At 40.9% G+C, this 22523-nt stretch overlaps 1 protein-coding gene across 7 annotated transcripts in view; it reads left to right on the top strand.

Annotated features, from left to right (window-relative positions):
• Nucleotides 1–22523, top strand: part of FHIP1A (FHF complex subunit HOOK interacting protein 1A) — a 224712-nt gene that overhangs the window by 153209 nt on the left and 48980 nt on the right. For all 7 annotated transcript variants that reach the window (XR_011436735.1, XM_014737890.3, XM_070261488.1 and 4 more), the window contains exons 5-6: nucleotides 2490–2648; nucleotides 4695–4781. Coding sequence is in view for 6 of the 7 variants with exons in the window: in XM_014737890.3 (XP_014593376.3) it covers nucleotides 2490–2648; nucleotides 4695–4781 (246 nt within the window). In the remaining variant the exon portion in view is untranslated. The remainder of the gene's footprint in view (nucleotides 1–2489; nucleotides 2649–4694; nucleotides 4782–22523) is intronic.

Here is a 22523-nt window from a genome sequence, read left to right as displayed (position 1 = left end):
AGAGGTTTCTAATTTATAACAGGCAACTCACCCTGGTCACATTCAAAACTGGAATTGAAGTGATTTGTTTGGATGTGTTGACAAGGAATTAAATACTTTAAATAGGGGACATTCTCCTTTGGGACCACAGATGCCCTGAGTTTGAAAAAGGGATAAACGCACTATCCAGTTCATTGTTGTATTTCCTGCACTTAACATAGTACCTGGCCTGAAAGGTGCTCAGTAATTTTTTTTTAATGAGTGAGTGAATGAATGAGTCACTAGGAAACAGAACAGAGAAATGTATATAATCTTTTGATTTCTCCAATATGGAAATGGTTCATCTGTTTCTCTCACTGCCCTTCCTACTCCATTGTGGGCTCCTATTCCTTTTTACCTGCCGCCCCCACTCCCTCTCATGGCGGCATCTGGTTTTTCTGTGCTAAGACCTCCAGGTTCTCAGTTCCCAGGCCTGTACTTTATTGCTGAGCTGGATGTGTTACTCCTAGGAAGTACTGCTAGCATCTGATACTCAACATACCTGACTGGACAAATCATCCACACCTCCAGTGGGGACTGGAGTGAACAAATCAGACCGGGTGAGATGGAGAAGACAGCCAATAAACTAATAAATCCAAGAAAAACAGTTGCTACACAAAGGGATACAGAGGGTGCTGTGGGAACAGGACACAAGAAAAGGAAAGGCAACAATGAGTTTGTAGATGATTTTTCCAAGTTCAACATACCTGGATCCATACCTGCTTCTGACTTTCTGTTTCTGATGCTGGGCACTAGGGATTATTTTGTCGTATCTCATCTGTCTAAACTCTCTCTCTGGTTTGGATGGCTTGAGGTACCATCTACATATGGAGGGCTCCAGAGCTCCATCTCTAGTCCAGATCCCTCTGCTAAGCATTAGACCCACACAGCTGTCTCCTGGGCCGTCCACTGGGATGTCCCTCACGCTCTTTATTCTGGCCTGCAGAACCCTGCAGGATCTGACTCTTGCTTACCTTGCTAGCCTGTTTCTACCTGTAATTCTATGCTTCAATAATGCTGTACTTCTCTTAATTCCTAGAACATGCCATCTTTTCTTTCTCCTTTGAGCTTTTGTACATCCTCTGCTTGGAATAGTCTTCCTTCCAACACTCTTTTTTTTTTTTGGCTAACTTCTATTTATTTTTCAGCAGCTTGAGCATCACTTCTTCTGAGAACATTTCCTGCTCTCAACGCCCTAAGTCTGCGTTATGGGCCTTTTGTATATTCACAGCACCGCATATTTTCTTTTATGGATTCTGAGCATTTATTACACTATTTATAATTGCTTGTTCATGTCTTATTAGACTTTGAGATCAATGAATACTTTGCTATTTCTGTTCTGGGCCTACCTCACAATTGAATGTTTCCATCCCTTTTGAGTGCCTCATTACCTCAGGCTTTACCCTAGAGCAATGGCCTTTTATAGATCACTTCCTTGTTTCTCTTCTGTGCCATTCCTGTCCGTCCATCCTTTGCACATGTGCCAGATCCGCATCTCTAAGGTGCCATTTGGCTAGCATCACTTCCCAGTTGGGAGGCCTCTACTACTGTGAAATTCATTGTTTGCCTTGGTCTTATACTCCACAAGATAAAATCAACAGGCACTCAGCATAAGTGTGTTCCTCTTCTGCATTTCTGTCTCTGTTAAAGCATCACCATTTTCTTAGTGACCAAACTGGATAACTTGACAGTTTTAAGTTCTCAGTCACCCTCACTTACTAAGCCCAAACACTGTCAGTTTCATTTTAGGAACAGAGCGCTGAGGGAGGAAGTGATCCCCTTGAGTTTTGGATTAATACTGGATTGAGAGATGTCATAGTTAGGTCATCCTCACATCCTCCTTACATGGGATACTCAAATTTATTTCTTCCTCTTTTCCTACTGCTATGCTTCAGTTCAGATCCACTTTAGCTCTGTTTGACCTGTTGTTGTCACATCTGACTGACCCCTGACCCCCAGTTCTTTCTTCTTGCTATAATTTGTGAAAATCAGACTAAAGTGCTTTCTAAATTTGCTCGTGTTCAGGGCTTCCTCCCATTGACTGGGGTATGTGCCTTCTCTGTATTTGTGCTCAACGTATTGTACTATAACACATTGTTTATGAGTTTGCCCCTCTCCTGAACACCTTGAGGGCAGGAATCATATTTTCTTCATCTTTGCGTGTGTCTCCCTCGCTCCTCACACTGTCAGCCCAGCATATACCTGGCACATAAGAGATAAGCAATCCATATCAACCATGTATGCATTAGCCAAGTACCACTGGTACTGCTGTGCCCTCTGCGGGAGTTGTCCTTCCCTGCTACCTCCACCTGTGGACTCCCTCCCAGCTAGCTGATATCCTCTAATTCTTTAATATCTTGCTACTTAAAGTGCAGTCTTTGGACCAGCAGCGTTGGCATCATCGGGGAATTGTAGGTTGCAGGTTAAGAACTTTGGGAAAGACTTTATTACATTTTTATTTCTGAACACAGGTACTTGCAACTGGGCTCAGTGGTCTCTACTCGTCTCTGCCTACAAAGCTAGAAGAGAAAGGCGAGGAATGGCACTGCCTTCTGAAAGATGACTGGCTCCTCCTCCCTTCTCTTGTCCAGTTCATGAACTCGCTGGAGTTTTGCAATGCTGTCATACAGGTACTGGGGCACAATAAAGGAACTCTTTGTTACAGTCCATTCAGAATACAAGCATTGTAAAGGATTAGTTTATAAACATGTCTCTCTCTTTTTTTTTTTTTGCGGAGGAAGATTTGCCGTGAGCTAACATCTGTTGCCAATCTTCCTCTTTTTGCTTGAGAAAGATTCACCCTGAGCTAACATCTGTGCCAGTCTTCCTCTATTTTGTATATGCATCACTGCAACAGCATGGCCGCTGATAAGTGGTTATAGGTCTGCACCTGGGAACTGAACCCAGGCCGCCAAAGCAGAGTGTGCCGAGCTTAACTACTAGGCCATGGGGCCTGCCCCAAAACATTTCTTTTTTAATGGTAGTAAATGTTTATGGAATATTGATGCTTTACTTTAAGTATACTGAATGTCCTTGAAGAGTAAAAATTTAGTTTATAGGTTTCTGGGAAGTTTTAATTGAGAAAAAAATGAATAGATTTTCTTTTTCTTCCTTATAAAAAGCGTTAATTCTGTTTTGATTATCCACTTAACCATCAAAAATCAGTTCAATGCCTGACTCATTAAATAGATATTTTTAGGCTTCTAAATACTCCAAATTATACCACTTTTACTTCAAGGTCTTTTTGGGAGTCTACAAAGGAAAACACTTTATTTTGCTTAATGGTGCATACTACATAAAGAATATTGTTATCCCAATTGAATTTAGGAGAAGTTAAGCATCTTCTTAGCAACACAAATTAAATTTGCTTTGAAATTGGCCTGCTTCAGGGAAAAAAACAACCACTGAACTCTGTTATATTTGGCTTCTTGATTAGATTTTTACCTTCAGATTTCTTGTTACTGTTTTCAATAAAAATCAGATTTTATATATATTTAAGGATGTAGTAGGTTTTCGTCAAAAAAATGTTTTATTTCTATACAGCATGAATATTACCTTAATGTTGGATTTATTAAGAAATCAAATTTTCTTTATGGTGATTGTAAGGAGAAAAATGTTAGTTATAATCTGTTTATCTACCAAATAAAGAAATAGCTTCTGGAAGAAAATGCAAGTAAATTGCTTTAGTTCCCATCTCATTTTTATTGCTAAGTCAAAGGAAGTTTTATTTATATATAAGATAAATAGATTACATCGTAAGTTATTTTTTCCTTTAATATTGTAGTCCATCAACAATTTCTTGCAGAAATGTGTGGAAGTAAAAAAGACGAAACTATTAGTTCCTCCCCAAATGTATACAGAGAGACAGATTATCAGTAATTTAAAGAGGTAGCCTCACTTCCCTAGAAATTGTTTTTTACTTTATTGTTTGACTTTATTATTTATTTATTTTTTTTAAAGAAAGGGAAGCAAAGCTAACAGGCATGGTTAAGAACAAGGAAATCTTATATTTCATTCTTTATTTTGAAGTTGAGGCCATATACTTTTAAGACTTTTTTTGTTTGGGAGTACTACTGAAAAGATTACTTACCAAAGATATTAGTAAAGGGTTTTCCATGCTAAATATATTTTGAAAATCAAATATAGGAAGTGTTGTACCTCTGATAATGTTTTCCACTTTTGAACAGTGTCTATTGTTTAGGAAGAGGTTTTCTAAATGCCTTCCTCCCCAATATAAATGATTATTGGAAAATGCATCTTCAAAATGAGAAAATTCTTTCTGCTAGCAAAATAACTGTATTTAATTGTCCATTTGACAGTTATATTCTTTTTTTAAATTAGTCATAAGTTGAGATGGAACATAGATGAAATTATAGGGTGAAAATTATATTTTCCAGTTAATTTTAATTCATGAGTCCTTATATATATTCAGTCTATTTATTGTCTGTTTTTTCAAATAGAAACTGAAAATTACCAGCTTTTGTTTATACTGGAATAAACCATGTGAAAAAATTACGTGGTGCTTTGAAGCCTAAATTATTCTTTATCCCTGGAATAAATGACCAAAAATTTGGATTTTGTTTTTGAATTCAGGATGTACACAGAAATGTTTGATTTTAAGAAGACCTAAAGATTGAACTCTTTGTTTTTTTCCTCACTACCTGCTTTTCTCTTAGGTGGCTCACCCCTTGATTCGTAATCAGCTTGTCAGTTACATTTACAATGGATTCTTGGTACCAGTCTTGGCTCCTGCTCTCCATAAGGTCAGTGTTTGGCTGATGTAATTTTTTATCTGTTCGTAGTACAACTGATGGAAACTGAGGAAGGTGAACACAGTATAATTCACTTAATGGGGACGTTAGTGTTATTTTTCTTCTCATTCCATTCACATTTTTGAGCAATATCAAACACAGGTCTTGATAGTGGTGACAGCTTAAGTTTGAAGGGATTCATTTGGTGTCATAGAATATGGCATTGTGAATGTCAAGTCAGATAGTCTAAACGAGGACTGGCAAACAGACTCTGACTCTCATGCCTACTTCAGTTCATGGACAGTGGCTACTTGAAACTCTCTTTTAAGCTGTCCTCGGAGGCCAAGTCTGTCATAGAGAGTGCAAGGCTTCCTGTGGGTGTGGAGAGGGCAGTGGTAGCACAAGTGTCATGGATTTGCCGTCTCCTTAATTGGACATAATTTTTTATTATAACAATTTTGTGACAGCAAAAATTAAAGTGAAGTCAAGTTAAGGTCCCATCAAAGGTTGACTGTCTAATTAGCGCCACTCGGAATTCCTTATGACACTCTCATTTTGTATAATGAATCAACTAATATCTTTTACATTGTCAGCTGTCAGGAGACACCCATGGACCCAGAATTCTAATTTTAAGGAGTTTTTTCTTCACTAAGTAAAGAGACATATACAGTACTTAATTCTGATGATCTTTGTCAAGCTATTGGAAGTGCCAACCCTGGTAGGGAGAGAAGAAAGGAACAACTTTTCACCTGCTTGTTGATGGACTGCCCACTTTTCTACATCTGGAAGTCCCATTTCCATGGCCTCTCATTTTACAGAATCTAAGAATACCAGATTATGGCACCATTGAAGACTGGCTTTACAGGCTGATGGGGTTCCTAGCTTAGAGCAGCAGGTCCTGATCTTTTAACCTTTAGTGCCTGTTGAGCATAGTGGCACTATTTTCCAAAACCAACGGGGTACTTGGTCTGACCAGGATTTTCGTGTTACTTCTAGGTTCAAAGGGTAATTTTGGGTATGGTTTAAACATCAATATATTGAGATTTACAGGTTCTTTTAGTAGTTTATGGGCACAAAAGGACCATGTCTTTAAAATTAAGTCAGTCTTGGACAATATGGGACACGTCTTTGGAAAATACAAACCTAGTATTTGTTTCCAGGTTGTCCTTCTGTTAGTATCTGGCCTTCTGGAGGTGAGCTGGACATCTTGTATGGAAGGTCTCTAAGCCTCTGCATGGAGAAATCTTCTTCTGTGGAGGAATACAACAGTGCTATTGAAATTCTCTGGCAGTAGTTATCCATCTACTCTCTCACACACTTAAGCTTTCTTCCTCATTTATTCCCATGCTTTTCCTCATTGATCAGTTGATATAAAATAATTTCCCAAGTCATTATTGTGATAGTGATAATTATTATTTGTTCAGGATATTTTATGTTATTATAATTGGCATGCTTTAATATTACAAATATTAATGATAACTCTGTTCATAACTGAGGATGAGATCGGCCTCAGAGAGCTGTTCTGAGGATCTCACTGGTCACTCTGTACTTCTCTGTCGTAGCACTTACGTCAAGTGGAATCAAGTCATTAAATGTGCAATAACCTGTTTAATGTCTGTTTCCAGACTGGCATGCCTGCTTCTTGGGGCTGGGGCTCACACCTGTTTTTTTACTTGGGTACCTCCAGTGCCAAGCACAGTACCTTAGACTTAGGAGGTTGAATAAACAGCACACAAATGGAATGATGTTTGTTGAAGTACCAAACAGAGCGTTGGCCCTTAGTACATTCCCAGACAGTAGTTCACAGAGAATGAGACTATCACTTTACATATGTTAACTGATATTATTCTCAGTTATGCCTGTAATTAAAACATGAGGTTTAAAAAATCATGAAGTTATTAATACATGCTTATTGTGAAAAAAAAATACGGTCAATACTGAATATATAGAATGCAAAGTGAGCCTTACTATATTAGATTTGAATTTCCAGTCCCTAATGAAGATTCCTTAACTTTTATCCATTGCAGGCCATTTCTCCTAGGGTTATTTAGCGACTAGGGAGAATATTTCCTCAATTAATTTTTCTCCCTGCTTTCCATCTTTTTTTGTGTGTTTGTGTTTTTTATCATGTAGAATTGAAAGGTTTAGGAAGGGGGCAGGAAAAGGGGGAAGGTAGATAGTCTTTTGGCTCTTGGCTCCCGAAGAAGTTGATGAAGGAAATAGCCTTTCGTGAGTGGCAGGATAGGTGCTCAGAGGCAGATGAGGAAAGAATCCAGAATTAGGTGTTTCTTGAGGAGTTCCTAGTGGGACCAGTCACATCCTATATCCTGTATCCTCTCCCATGATGTGGGAAGGGATATCTGGAAGTCTCAGGTCTACTGTAGGGGTTCCTTTCCCTGTTTTCATATTCTGTGTCCCTTGCCTTGACAAAGGAACCTGATTTAGTATCCTAAATAAATTTATTCTGCGCACCATCTCAGCCCCCCAATTTATGCATAATATTTTAGTTACCTGCCATCAATGTAGGCAGTTTGCAGAGGTGAACTTATTCTCTCATAAATAATATAAATAAATTCATACTTAAAAAATTTTCCCACATCACAATCAATACTCATAAACAATATTTCCACAGCATTTCTTAACCGGAGATGAAGTTATTGCAAAGAATTGTGGGTAATAAAAAGTGGGGAGTGGGGGTGCTTGGCCAGTGAAGATGGTCTCCACCTTTCCTCTCCCTACTCTGTATATGTATAATATCATGCTGCTGTTGCAAGTTGTTCTGCTCTGTGCTTTCTTCATCCAGCACTGTGGGATGGCCATTTATTCTTCTGTGTTAATACAAGAATGTCTGTTTTTTTAAAAAGGCTGCATAGTTTTCTGTAGTGTGGATATACAGGTTCCCAATCCCTTATCCACAACTCAAAAATTCAAAAAACTCTGAATACTGAAATTTTTTTAATAATTTGTATAGTGGCACAACCTAATCTTTGCTGAACTCATTTGGTGGCAAATCCATGCCTGAACTGTCTTGAGGCTACTGGTTTTTATCCCAGTTGTGTTAATATTTGTATGTTTTGTGGAAGAAACGTTAGTGTATTTGATTATAGGGTGCTGCCCCAGACATGCTTGGTTATGTCAAATATGGAAGATATACATGTTACTTTTCTAAAATATGATGTTTTAATTCCAAAATACACATGGTCTCCAGGGTTTTGGATGAAGTATTGGAAAACTATTTTGGACATTTGGGAAAGGATAAATTTTGGAGAGAGGTTAAAATCATACTTTGTAAAAGTCATTAAGGAAAATGATACTAGATTAATATAGGCCATTTAGGAATTAGATCTAGCCATAGATATGGACATCACGTTGTACAAAAATGGTTAATTATGACTTTAGATTAATGGGACAGCTCTTACCCAGCAAGAGCTAATTTTGTTGTCTCTGAATGTTTAATTTATCAAAGCTAAATTTTCACGGCTGAATCTTCATCGGTATGGTTGTATTAGTCTGGGTTCTGAGAGAAGCGGGTGCCAAGATAGGATTAAAAGTGCAAGGATTTTATTAAGGGAAATGCTTGTGAGAGAGAAAATAAGGAGCAGGGTGGGGAAGGGGGGAGAGTTGTCAGACTGCAGTGTAAATCTGACCCAAGTGAAGGAGAGAGGGACAGGTTGGCTGGGAGTGTCCTAGACTGCTGTGCCATCTAAGAAAGGTCATTGGAGGAAGCCTGTGTTTCCCAGGCACGGGTCTGCCTTAGTATCCATGCTGCATTCGGTCGTTGGCTGGGAGCAGCCTGTGGGAGTGTGACAAAGATTGCAGCAGGAGCCCTTGGTCAGTTACGCTCCCTGTAGTTGGAGGTCTAAGAGGTGCTTTCCCATGGTTCCATACGGTTGACTGATTTCCATGGTACTCCTGGCTCTTGATGTAAAAAAGATGGACATATATATTTGCTTAATTTACAGACCTCCTTCCTTGTGTGCAGAATATTCAGGAGTTCAAATGGTCCCCTTTTGCATGGAGTCGTTTTGGTCAGGATTAGCTTGACAAAGGAACTTTGTCTTAGTCCTGTGATGATGCTGCAGTCACAGACAACACCAGAATCTCCCACGCTGAAACAACAAATGTTTATTGTTTCTCATACCCCACGTCTATTTTGGAGTGTGGGGTGAGCAGTTTATAGGAAGCTTTTCTCCATGTTATCCTCACTCAGGGACCTAAGTTGATAGAACTTTCACCATCTGGAACTGATATAACTGGTCATAATGTCAGAGGGAAGAGAACATAGTGCATGGCCCACTGAGTCTTGAAGCTCTTGTCTGGAAATGACACGTCATTTCTGTTCGCATTTCATTGTCTAAAGCAAAGCAAGTCACCAGGCCACATCTGACCTCAGAGGGAAGTGCAGTTATGCCATTTCCCCAGAAGAAGAGAAGTCTAGAATGTGATTTTGTCAGTCAGGGCCCCAGAAGGAACTGATGGTACTCAAATTGGGTAGTGAGAGGACAAGAGTGTGGTGTTTCAATGATCTGTTGCTATGTAATGAACTACTCTCTAACTTAGTGACTTAAAACAACCATTTATTATTGATATAAAGCAGAACTCTTTGGTTTAGGAGTTCAGGCAGGGCACAGTGGGGACGGCTCGTCTCTGCTCTATGACGTCTGGGACCTCAGCTAGGATGAGTACAGTGACTGGGGCCTGAATAGCTTGGAGCTGACTGGATTGATGGGTCTCTCTCTCTCTCTCTTTCCCTCCTTCCACACAGTCTCTCCACAGGGTTAGCTTGGGCTTTCTCACAACATGGCAGCCTCAGGTAATTGGACTTACTATGTGTTGGTTCAGGGCTCCAAGAGACAGAAAGTAGAATTCGCCAGTCTGGAAATTGAAACAGTGTCACTTCTATCATAGTTTGCTATTCCTAATAGTCACAGAGCCCACCCTCTTTTGAGGACAGAAGACATAAACCCCACTTGTTGATGGTAGGAGTGCTAAAGAATTTTTGGGCATATTCTAGGCAGGTTTACCATGGTTACCACCTCTAGGATTGAATATGTGTGTAAAGGTTTAAAGAGCTATAGGGAGAGGGCCACCTGATTAAAAACTGTGAACTTCAGTCGTAGATCACAAGCAAGGTGAGGCAGCCCCTCAGAGGGGGAGTCGGGTATAGATAGCCAAACTTCATTTTCTTCTCTTTCTCTAATCTCCCGCTGAAAACCAGATGTCAAGGGAACTGTGGAAAAAAACTGGTCCGTACAAGTCAACTGGGCCTCAGAGGAGGGTGAGAAAGACGGAGAGTAGATATAGAGGGGCAAATGGAAGCCATCCAGAACACTTATTTACTAGCATCAGCATTTTAGAGTGTTAATTAGCAGGTATGGATGGCACCTATAGAATGTGTTTGGGTTTAATGCTTAAGTAAATTGTGGCTTAAAATTTTCTGGAAACACATAAGAAAGTTTATTTTTTATAGTTTATAGTGATTGCCTAATTCTGTGTATTGATCCTTGTCGTCTGGAACCTAAATCATAGTTAGACTTCACTGTGACAGGCAGGTATGCTAACAACATACTGGATATGAATAAACAACAAAGAAATATCTAAAGAACAGGTAACCATCACCAAGTCAGGCTTATTGTTACACGGATTCACATAGAGGCAGGGTGTACAGTGGAAGAGTACGAGGCCCTGAGTCAGAAGATCTAGGTTCTAGTCCTGACTCTTATATTTATTGCTGTGTGACCTTGTGCAAAGCTTTAAACCTCTCTGAGTCTCAGTTTCCTCAGCAGCACAGTGGGGGTAGTAATACTCCTCTTTCCTCCTTACAGGGAATGAAAATCAAACATGAGAGCATTCTCAACATTACATACTGTTATATGCAAAAGTATTACCTTGTTGTTCCAGGACAAATTCTGCCATCGCATATGCAGTAAAAGGATAATATCATTTGTTCAAAGATCATTTAGTGTGTGTGCAGCAGGTGCAAAGCACTCTACCAGACCCCATGGGGAAATGAAGGTGACTGAAAAATCCTCTTGTCTCCCTGGAGTTTATAATCTGGGACCCAGGAGACTGACGTGTTAACCACAAACTTAAAGCAAGATGGACTAGAATAAGTGCAGTAACAGAGAAAGAAGCCAGGGCGGGCAGGGGCCTGGTGTGAGGCCGACACAGAGGAGTGAGTAGTTAGGGAGAGAGTGACGGTGACGTGGTGCTGGACCTTGAAGGGGAAGGACAGTCAGGGAGAGGGAGCTCCAGCAGGAACCAAGGCTTGGAGGAGTGAGTTTGGGCGCCATGGTGTGCGGGCGGGCAGTGAGGGAGGAGGAGGACTGAGAAATGACCCTTATTTGGGGCAGATGAGCATTTACATGCATCATGAGCAGTTTCAGTGCAGAGAGGGGTCAGATGATAAGGGGATCAGGGACGGTATGGCGGTGAGAAAGTACGGCAGCCGGTGTGGACGGGCATTGGGGAAGTGTGGTGATGAACAAAGAATAAACAGAAAGGAGGGGGTTCCAGGGAAGGGAAGGGTTGGGGGGAAGGGGTGGAGAAACCAGGGATCCAAGGAAATAAAGATTCCAAAGAGAAGGGATTATCCCGCTCACCAGCCATAAACCCTGCCAGACTAGCTGAATGAGATGCCTGCTTCTCCCTTATGTGCAACTGCTAGCTTTTCCCTCACCACATCACCAAATGCACTTAAATGTTTGTTTAAAGATATTGGGATTTTAAAGAATGGGTTTATTAACAAACCTGAGGCTTCTGACTCCTAGACCAGCGTTACCTCCTTTCTCCTTTGACATCCGCACTCCACACTCTCCTAGTCCTTTAGGATCTGTCCGCTCCACTGACTTGACTTTCTCCTTTCCTGCCCTGAATGTGGGCATGCTGAGGGCTTGGTCTTCTGCCGATCAACCCCTGTGATCAGCCATCAACTCTACACAGGTGGCCTGAGTATTCAACTGCCATTTGGATCTCTCTGCCTGAATGACCCACTGTGCCCCTCAGACTTAGAATGTCAAAAGCCAAGCTCATAAGATCTTTCTCCCCAGGCCGCCTGAATTCATCCTCTGCACCCTCCTTTGTGTAAATAATACTGTTTTTGCTAGTTACCTGGCCTAAAAGCCTTAATTATTCTTGAATCTTTTCTCTTACTCTCTCTGTATTTAGCTCCAAGCTTTTTTCATAAAGTTCGTTAGTCTGATCCTTTTTGTATCTTCTCCCAACAATGTCACTTGAGGTCATCATCTCCACACACCTTGACCAGGGTTAGTTTTTGCTACTGGAGTCTCACTGACACAACTCCTTTCTTGAGATTGTCTCACACATAACTGCTGGGTTAAGTTCTCTAAACAGATCTTTAAATACATCACCCTTCCTCTAAAACCTTACCTGGCTCCCTTGGTCTGCACTATGCTCCTGGCCCTGCTCCAGGCATCCTCATTCTTGCTTCAGGGCCTCTTCTATGCTTAGTCTGTTTCCCTTGCTTGGAATGCTCTCTGCCTTCCTCTTCTCTTGGCAGGTTTTACTCTCTCTTCAAGGACTGGCTTAAATCCCACCCCCTCCTGCAGCTGTCTCTGACGTTGGGGGTTCTAGGAATCTCTCTTTTCTAGAATTTGTAGTCTAGTGTCTGTGTCAGTCATTTAGCGCTGAGCATGCTCCTTTCTATTGTTTAGCATATTCTTGGTGTTTGACTCTCTTTCCCCATCTCTATCCTGAGACCCCTGGAAGAGTCTATATCTGCCGTTCCCAAATAGTGTGCCAAGAAGCCCTGGGGCTTCTCAGTAAATTCACGGGGGAGCTACAAGATACTTTAAATTTGTGAAGGAAATACAGTGACATCTATTGGACACCACGTGAATTACTAGCTCGAAATAGTTGTTTCAGCATTAAATCCTATACATTCCTTTCAATATAATCATACCTTTGCGAAGCTGAGTTTTTGGTGGGTATTGTGCTTTAAAGCAAGTATCACATGAAAATCAGTGTGGAACAGGGGATGAGGTTGGCCGTATCCAGTCTGATCCCAAGGTCTGAGAGCCCAGTAGGAGTTAGGGTGTTATGACTTAACTGCATGTTAAGTTGTTTGCACTTAAATACGGTCATTCATCACTTAACGATGGGGATATGTTCTGAGAAATGCATCATTAGGCAATTTCACCATTGTGCAAACATCGTAGGGTATCCTTACACAAACCTAGATGCTACAGCCTGTTATACACCTAGGCTGTGTGGTGCTAGTCTTACCGGACCACTGTTGTATATGTGGTCTGTCCTTGACAAAGTGTCGTTACATGGCACATGACTGTACTTACTAAGTGGGGTGGTCGGGTATTTCTTTTGGCTTAGAGGTACTGTGAAAAATTAGTGATATACTGAAGGTGCCATGAACTGAGAAAGTTTTAGAACCGCTGGTCTATGTTATATGCTTTTTTTATGCCTTTAGAGCAGGGTTTGGCAAGCTACGATCTGTGAGCCAAATCTGGCCTGTGGCCGGTATTTATATATCCTGAGAGTTAAGAATGGTTTTTACATCCATCTACAGATGAATGGATAAACAAAATATGGTCTACACATACAGTGGAATATTATTCAGCCTTAAAAAGGAAGGAAATTCTCATACATGCCACAATAGAAGTGAACCTTGAGGACATTATACTAAGTGAAATAAGCGAGTCATAAAGAGATAAGTGCTGTCTGATTCCGTGTATAAGAAGAACACTTAAAAATGGTTAGGTTGGCAAATTTTATATCATGTGTATTTTACCACACTTTAAAAAAAGAATATTTTTTACATTTTTCAAAGATTGTTTAAAAAAAAAAAAAGAGTATACAACAGAGACTGGATGTGACTCACAAAGCCTAAGATATTTTACTCTCTGGTCCTTTATAGAAAAAGTTTGCTGACATCTACTCTAGTGGGTAGCATGGCATCCTCTATATTTTAGGTGATCAGTAAATGTTTGAAGATGATGATAATAGTGGAAGAAAGTCCCCAGGTAGAGAAAGATGGCCTGGTGAAAGGATTATCAAGCTCCCCCTGCCCCCCTTTTTTTGAATGCAGTGATCAGGCTGAGGAGTGGCAGACAAACAGAAGTGAAGCTGGCTGATTGACTTTGTCACTAGCTTGGAAGAATCTTTGTCCAGGTGTGTTGTGTACGGGGTCCTAGGCTGGCGAGAGACCAGCTGACAGTTGGCAGTAGCCGCCAAAGATGGCTTCAGTGTTTGCCCTGGCTCCAGCGGGGTTAGAAAGAGGGGAGCAGCAGCGTGTTTGGAGGGGGGAGAGTTGTGTAAATAGCACCCCGGGCTCAGTCATATTATTTCTGTCAAGTGTCTTGTGAACTTGGATGTTCTCCTGTTTTGTGGGTTATTTTGGCTCCTTTATTTGGAGACTGTTAGGAAATTAGGGCAGAAGTTTGAGGCTGTCTGTAGTAGTTGGAGGCAGAGACCTTGAAGCGAGTGTGCTGAAGTAAAGGATGGATGGAAGGAAATTAATTATACACCATCCTTTTCTGCAGACAGCTCACAGGCGTTAGCAGTAATAACTGTGACCTCAAAGAAAGCTTGTACCTTTGGTTTTTGCAAAGAGCAGCCAGCTGTGTTTCATTCAGCAAATTATTGCATACAAGTGCACTTGGAAAAACAGAAGCAAAAAGTCTACCAGAAAAACCAATTTTTCCGCCATTTCTTGTGTGCTAAAACCTTGCTTGAACAATATACAGGGGTAGAATAATTTCAGCCATTTTCTTACAGGCATGTGTGCTGGCTTTCAATAAGCCACTGTGGAGCCTATTTGTTTTACAATATTGTCTTCCAAATACACACATACATATTCATGATCTGTATTCTGTGAGCTCAATAATTCATGGCTTATTGACTTAGGTTGATGGATGGAAGTTTTTTGGGGACTAGGGAAGAAAAGATGGAGATTCTGAGAGGCTGGGAGTAGCCACACATGTGAATCGCATAATTGCTAGTAGTGTGTCTCTGGGTAGGGTAGGCTAGGACCCCTTTAGAGCCCAATTGGGCTCTCATTAGCTAGGGATGTTTTTGACTTTTATGCCCAGTGAAACAAGTAACTGGAGATTTTAAGAGCAATTATATATCATCTTCAAACTATCACCCTTAATAAATGTTAATGAGCTGTAATTGGGTGCTGAGTTTATGGGAGGCATACACTGACCCCTTATGTCATGCTCTTCTTAGTCTCCAGTGAGGAGTGGGCAGAGCAGCCTGTCCCTACCTATTACTTACCTTCGTTTCTCCTGTCCATCCTTCTTCACGCATCTCTAGTCTGGGAGATGGTGGAGGGGCTCTGGGGTGGCCCAGAGGGTAGACACAGATTTCCTACTTGCTTTTCTGGCAGGCTTCCTGTTGCATTTTTGGATGCCTAGTATGTTGGTAGTCTGTCACTCTGCTGTCATCTGCGTCACTTCCTGATGAAAAACACTTTGAAGTTTTATGTCCAGTTTCCAGTAATGCTGTAAAATTTCATTGGTTAGATCATTCCTTTCAGTGGAAAATAGGAAGAAAGAAGGACTCAAAAACATGGATTTAGGATGCCATCTTGGCCCTAGAATTTTGAGATTTTACTTTTCAAATTTCGTCATTCCTTGCTAAATCTGTTGTAATTTCCCTTGAGTTAATGGAGCTCCAAACTCGACTCCAGCTCTGGGGTGAACCATACTAAAACCCATAGTGCGATAATATTTTGGTCTCTCCATTTCATATTTCTGCTTGGGCATTTCAGTAATTTGCTTTTTAAAACCCATTCTCTACATTATTGACCCGAGGTGTCCAATCACTAAAGGCTCCTGAATGTCCTGCTCCGTGTTTGCTAGCTCCTTATTCCTTTTCCTGGAATGCTGTTGAGCTATACTTGTTCATATGGAACTTTGTTTCTTACTGTGCTTGGAGTAAACCAGTCACTTGAAATGATTTTGTCCTCCACTGCACTGAAGGCATACCTGTGCGCTCACCTGGGCCCACAGACGGCTGCTCTCGGGTCAAGTGAAGGGGTCTTAAAGATGTCCTGGAGAAATGAGGTCTCGTTCCTCTTCAGAGCCGCTGCTACCATCTCACAGCCTCTGAGGCAGGCTCCAGTGGCTCCAGCCAGGAAGGTATTCCCATTAGGGCCCTCTGGCCGCTGGGGAAGCCGTGTGCTGCGGATGCTTGAGCTCAGCAGGAAAGCTCGATACACCTGGCGGCATCTCAAAGTTATGTTCTATTGTCATGGTCCCTGTTTGATGCTGGAGATCCGGTTGTGCCTGAGGAGCTGGGATGGCAGTGGTGGGGCCCAAACAATCTTTCTGTCTCCTCAGTTACTTAAACAGAAGAGTATCGTGGAAGCGGAGAGGCCAGATGTAACGACTCCTGTAGTTGTCGGTAATGGCAGCGGAACGAGGTAATTAAAAGGCCCAGTCCTGCCGTGGGCCTGCAGCTATGTAACATGGATCGGCAGTAGCACTATTAAATGTGGATTGAAAAAATCATATTAAGCAGGCCAGCTCTAGACAGCCTAAATTAATAATTGCTCTATCCAATGAGAGCCAGCTATTAAATAGACCTAGAAGATTTTAGTGACAGTTCCAAGAGGCTTTGACTTGGAAATACTTGATTTAGTAATTGAAAACTGAAAGTGTGTGCCATCCAGTACACTCAGTTAATGCATTATATTTGATTAATACAATATGGGGAAGCAGCCTAGCTTAACACTTCAAAAAATGGGTTTTGAAGAGACCTTAGTTTGAGTTCTGGCTCTTTGCTCCTTAACTAGCAATGTGACTGTGGCAAGTACCTTCATCATATATATATATAATCTATGGATAATAATACCTACCTTATTGGATTCTTGTGAAGAATAAATGAGATACTACATTTAAAGTGCATATTGTCTCTGGCTCTTAGTACTAAATACGTTATCATCTGTTAACTTAACCAGCTGAATCTCTAAAATGAGACATCCTTCGCATGACACTGTTACTGGACAGTGAATTTTATACAATTTTTAGCCACTATAGTATTTTGATTTTAGATGATATGCTTATTGGTCCTTAACACATTTTCACATTATCTCATAGACAGCATAACTTTGAATTTACTCTTCCTATCTCTCTCAACTCAGTTATTCATAGAATTATTTTCCTATTTATTCTAATTCTTAATCCCAGAGGTTCTCAAACTTAAATCTGCAAAGACAATTACCTGGGAACTGCTGGCATCCAAATCCAGAGAAGCAGAGATTCTGATTTAAGAGGTAGGGTTGAGGCCCAGGATTTGCCCTTCAGCCAGCACCCAGGTGCTCCAAGGACCACACTTGACTGATCATCCTGATGTATGCCCGTCTCCTGGCTCTTTGGCTAGTTATGCTCTTTCCTTGGACTAGGATTTTTCTAGTTTTGTGTATGATCTCAACGGTATTAATCCAGTTAAGGATCCAGTTTTTTCAGCTATAGTAATCTTCACCCTGTCAGCCTTCCAAGACTGTGGTGAATATCAGCTGAGGAGGTAGATAACAGTGCTTTGGGAAGCTGTGGAGCCTTTTCCAAATGAGCAAGGTATTAAAATAAGGGTAAGGCCTGCCCTGCCTCCCTCTGGAGCTGTTTCAGCCATCAAAGCAGATAACATAGGTCAAAATAGTTTGCATAATTTACGGACTTAGTAGTATCTAAAGGTGAGTAGTGAAAGAAGATTGCTAGGTTCTTAAGTATTGGATCTAAGAATGTGTTTCTGTCCCTCAGTGTATGTGTAGTGTTTGTTTGAGGGGAATACCTCATATTGTTCAGGATGCTGGGCAAGTGCCATTATTTATTACTATGAAAACAGCTCTGCTCTCCTGTGTGATGCTATTAAAATATGTGGATGGTGATGTCAGTATCATAAAAACTCTTTTCAAATGGAAATGTTGTCAGCTTGGCAATGGAAACACTGGCTATTCACTGATGCCATGTATATCACAGAATGTTATAAGGCGTCACTGTTCCTCTGCTGCCCCGGTTCCACCAGATGCCTTGGTGCTGTGAGCAGAAGGGAAAACTAGTGCTCCCTGTAGTTGGAGCTTGCACAATAAAGATGGGATTGGCAAATTTCCTTCAGTTGACTGTAACCATTATTACTTCTTTTCACTTCCCATATTCTAGCTTATTAAGTGTAAAGATGATGCACGCAGACGTTTAGGTCCCTATACAAATATACTTTTCCCTTCATTAATATATAGAAAAGGGAGTCCATTGTTTATCCCAGAGCTATCACTTTTGGACCAACTGTGGAACATAATGAAATATCTAGTAATTATTGTGAAAGCCTCTGAGAATGTGGAAATAGATTATAATAGAAGGTATCAGAACATTCACTTCTTTTTTTTCTAAAGAAAATCTTGTAGTTACTATGTAAGGTCTTATGCTAAGTTGCCAGCCTACTTAAGCACTGTATCTTTGAATATTTTGTAGACGTGGAGGCTCCAGGTGAGGCACATGGCATGTATTCAGCTGAGACCTGGCCGTATTGTTATGAATGCAGACCCAAATCTTTCCTCTCATTTTGTGTATTCACAGAACAAATAGTGAACTAATTGTCCATAGGATTCATGATATCATCACCTTGGCCCAAAGCTAGCTTCCTAGTGTCTTGGGGGCATCCCTCTTTCTATAATGCTGTATCTAATGCTGTGCCAAAGCAAACAGAAATACTGGCCCAGGTAAATAGACTTACAATAGAGAGCAAAGAGGAAGGCAGATTTATTCACTGACGTAAACCTAGATGTAGTGGTATCCAGTGAATAAGTTCTTCGCAAAGGATTTAGCATGGTGTGAACTTTAGAATCAAACTGCCGGGATTGATATCCAGCTCTGCCACTTGTTAACTGTGTGCCCTTGGGCAGAACCTTTAACTTCTCTGAGCCACTTTCCTCATTTATAAAATGGGGATGATGATAATAGTGCCTACCTTGTACGATTTGTGAGGATTAAATGAATTGATACTTTAAAATGGTGCCTGGCACAGAGTAAGTGCTGTAACTTGTTTATTAGTGTTTTTGTTCTTATTATGTGCTTGTCAGAAAATCATAGATGACCAAACAGCCCTTTCATTGATCTGTAATTTATAAAATTTGGCATATTGCCAGAAGGAAATAGGTAGAGAACTGTAGCCATGAAGCCACTGGGAGAAATAACTCAGAGACGTAGACTTGGGAGAGTCCGACTATTAGACTCTTTCCCTAGGCTAATCCCAAACTTCCTCCACCTCCCTCTCCGTAGACTCACTTCTCTGGCTCTCGTGGATCATTTGCTACACCCTGAGGGTGAATTGGCCTTCAGGTTAAATGCCTCTACTTATGCGTTCTCTCTTCTTGGGATGCCTTTCTCCTCCAACTATGCTTATCCAAATCTTTCTCACCCTCCAGTGTCCAGACCACACGCTACCTCCTTCAAGGGCATAGACAGTCACTCCTCACTTCTCTAGAGTTTGGTTGGTATCATTCATGTGGCACTCAAAGGTCACCTTGTATGATCATTATGGGTTTAATTTATCTTACGTCTTCTGCCAGGTGGTAGACACCATGAAAGTGGGGCTAGTGCATCTTTATGTATTTATCCATTCATTGAACAAATCTTATAGTGGCATATCTAGTACATTGCCTTGTACATAATAGGTATTTGGGTGTTTCTTGAATAAATAAGTGAATGTGTGAATATAGATATGGTGACTAAGTAGGGATGTGTGAGTGTGCAGCGAATGGGAGGGGATGAGAGGAGAAAGCAAAGGAAAGGTTAAGTAGAGCCGTTGGGCCCAAGTCACGTTGATGAACTGCTGTCGGGCTGATGGCTGGCGTGCTGGGCTGCCATGGAGTCAGAGAAAAGTGAGGTTCTGGAGGGGAGGGGTGTTTGGGGTTGGCTGAGGTGGCTTTTGCTGACAGTGAGACAACTGTTATTTGCTGTGGAAGTCCTAAAGGGAAGTGACCAGATTTGAGACAGATATTGCTGGAAAAATATAAAGGAAGATATAGACACTTTGTAGAAAGAAGCCAAAGGAAAATGAACAAAAAATATAATACTGAAGCATCAGTGAGGGCTCTAAGAGACATGTTTGAAATGTGCTCCCCATGTCTAGAAATGAGACTGTATGAAGTGGGCAAACTTTTCTTTACTGTTTTTGGCTTGAGTTGCCTATGAGATATCAAGTTAAAAAAACTGGCAATATATCATTGCCAGGGCTATTTATCAAGACATCAAACTATCTGGATAAGCATGTGTGATATTTATATTTGTGTTAAATGCTTTAATAGAACTGGTAGATTTCGCGGTCCAGTTTTTTTCTTTGAAGATAGCATTCTGTCTGTCAGAATTTAGGAGTTTAGAACTGTGAAATCCATTAGACTTCAATTTCATAAAGGATCTATGTGTGGGGCAAAGGTGAGGGACTCCATTCGTCTCTGTGTCCTTATTCCCTGGCATGGTATATACGCCCAATAGGTGCTCTGTAGATGTTTTTCAGTAAAAGAATGATAACATCTCAGTTTTTCAGTAAACGAGTTAATAAAATTTCAGTTGAAACAAATTTCAGGCTGGATGGATTATATGAAACATATCCTCTGTGTTCTTGCTAAATCTAAGTGGAAAGATTAAATTGGGGATAGAGACCCAGTACATTATGTACCCTCAGAGAATTTTACTACTAGACATAATTCCATAGATTGTCTAGTCTTAGCTCCTCATTTTTCAGATAAGGACGTTGAGGACCAGAGTGGTTAAGTGACTTGCTCAGGCTCTCCCAGTGATTACTGGCCAACCTTGGACCAAACCCAAATCTCGAGGTCTTTAAGGCTTCAGTATCATCTCTTTCCATTACCCCTCTCTGAGGTAAATCTTAGTTATGTGATTCCTTCCACGGCATAAGTTAACTTCTGAGCTCCAATGCAGAATTTAGAAAAAACTTTTCTATTTTTAACTGAAAAATAGAAAGATTTCTTAGAGAGCAGATCCCTTTCCTCTCAAGGCTCCTGTGCAGTGCAGGGGCTGCTTAGGTACGCCCATATTAATTTTTCAGTGTCTTGCTTGAGTTTCTTCCCCTGGTGAGTCTGCTCGAAAAGGAGAGCTTGCACCATCTAGTGGATCTGAGGAGAGCCTCTCGGGTTTCAGTTTTTGGTGGCCCTACTTTAAAAAGAAAGGAACAATATTTTTACTTAATTAATCTGCAGATTCTCACATGGAACCCTTTGTTCATATTATGAGAGTGAGATTAGCAGCCCAGAATGACGGTAGGGTCACTTGGTACCTCACAGTGCTAGAAACAAGGTACCTCATTGACCATGCTTCTTTTTTTTTTTTTTTGGTGGTGGAAGGAGGGTAAGGAAATGGGTCACATATCAACCTATTTTTTTCAACCAGTGCTTGGATTCTTTTACTCATTAATTTAGAACATTAACTCTTCTGTAATGGGTCTTCCCATAATAGTTGGGAATTAGTCAAATCCTGCTATTATGCCTGGGAAATCCTCTAGTACTTGTTTGGGCAATTAACTTATTCCATAATGTACAGTATTCTACTACCCAGTTGGATAAATGAAGTTTTGGGAAGCTTCTAAATTATTCCTTTGTTTCCTTGAATAAAGATTTTGAATCTTTTTTCAAGCTCTGCAAAATACTTATCTCGTGTGGCAGGTGGCAGAAGATGGTATCTGTCAAGCAGGTAACTTGATAGCTGTGTGGGCAACATGGGGCGGGGTTCTCACCACTGACTTTGCCCTGTGACCTGAAATGCTCATTTACCTCTGGGCCTGAGTTTTCTTTGAAAAGAATGTGATTGGTCATCTTTCTATTTACAGAGCACTGCTCAGCAAAAACCAGGTTTTTTGTTTTGTTTTTTCACTTTTGTTACTCTATCAGCTGAAGTATCTTAAATGGCACCTTAGCACCTGTGGAGCGTAGGCCTCCTTTGTGATAGTGGTTCTCACCCTGGTACAGGTCAGAATCAACAAGGGAAGCCTGGCTCCACCCCTGGTGATTCTGACTTACCTGGATCCAGATGGGGTGTGAGCATGGGTATTTTTTTAAAAGGTGCTTCTACTATGGAGCCAGGGTTGAGAACCACTGCTGTATAATATCCTTGAAAGTGTGTTGTGAATCATTGGATTCTAAATCAAGTTTGAACATTGGAGATCCATATTTGAATACCAGTATTCTCCTTGGGGCCAGAAGTTGTACTGTCTTGTGATTGGAATAATGAAGTTGTTGTTGCATCTAAGTGACTCCATTTTTACATCTCTAGTTGGTGCTGATGGAGTAAGTCCTGCTGTTTGATCCAGGTCTGAGGAATGGAGTACTTTCAGGGATAGCCTGGAGCAGTGAGGGCCTGGAGTTAATGCTTTTGTGAGTGGCAGTTTAATGTGTTATTATAATTGTCCTCATCTGAGAGCATTGATTCTATATTGTTGGCAGTTGTCCCAGTGACAGTAGGAAAGTTGGTGTCTCACATTAAATCTTTTTTTTTTTTTTGTCTTATTGGTTTAAAGAGCATTTTTTTTCTCTTGTTGACTTAATGATGAATTTCAGCTTTTTGTGGTTTCCAGGAGTAAGCTGCTCAGTGTTTTCTGAAGTAAAGTCCTGATCTGTCACTGGGAGCAGCGTGCTTTTGAGAAATGTAGCTGAAGTGGTTGGAGGAGGGATGGGGTGGTAAAATGGTAGGGATGGGTATAAATCCTCCAAAGCACCGTAACTTGAACTCTTGTAGTGGGAGACAGTCTTTTTGACCTTAATCACTC

This window comes from Equus caballus, chromosome 2, assembly GCF_041296265.1.
Source record: "Equus caballus isolate H_3958 breed thoroughbred chromosome 2, TB-T2T, whole genome shotgun sequence".
Classification (NCBI taxonomy): Eukaryota; Metazoa; Chordata; class Mammalia; order Perissodactyla; family Equidae; genus Equus; species Equus caballus.
The sequence above is the reverse complement of the archived record's forward strand: the minus strand, read 5'-3'. Positions and strand labels throughout refer to the sequence as shown.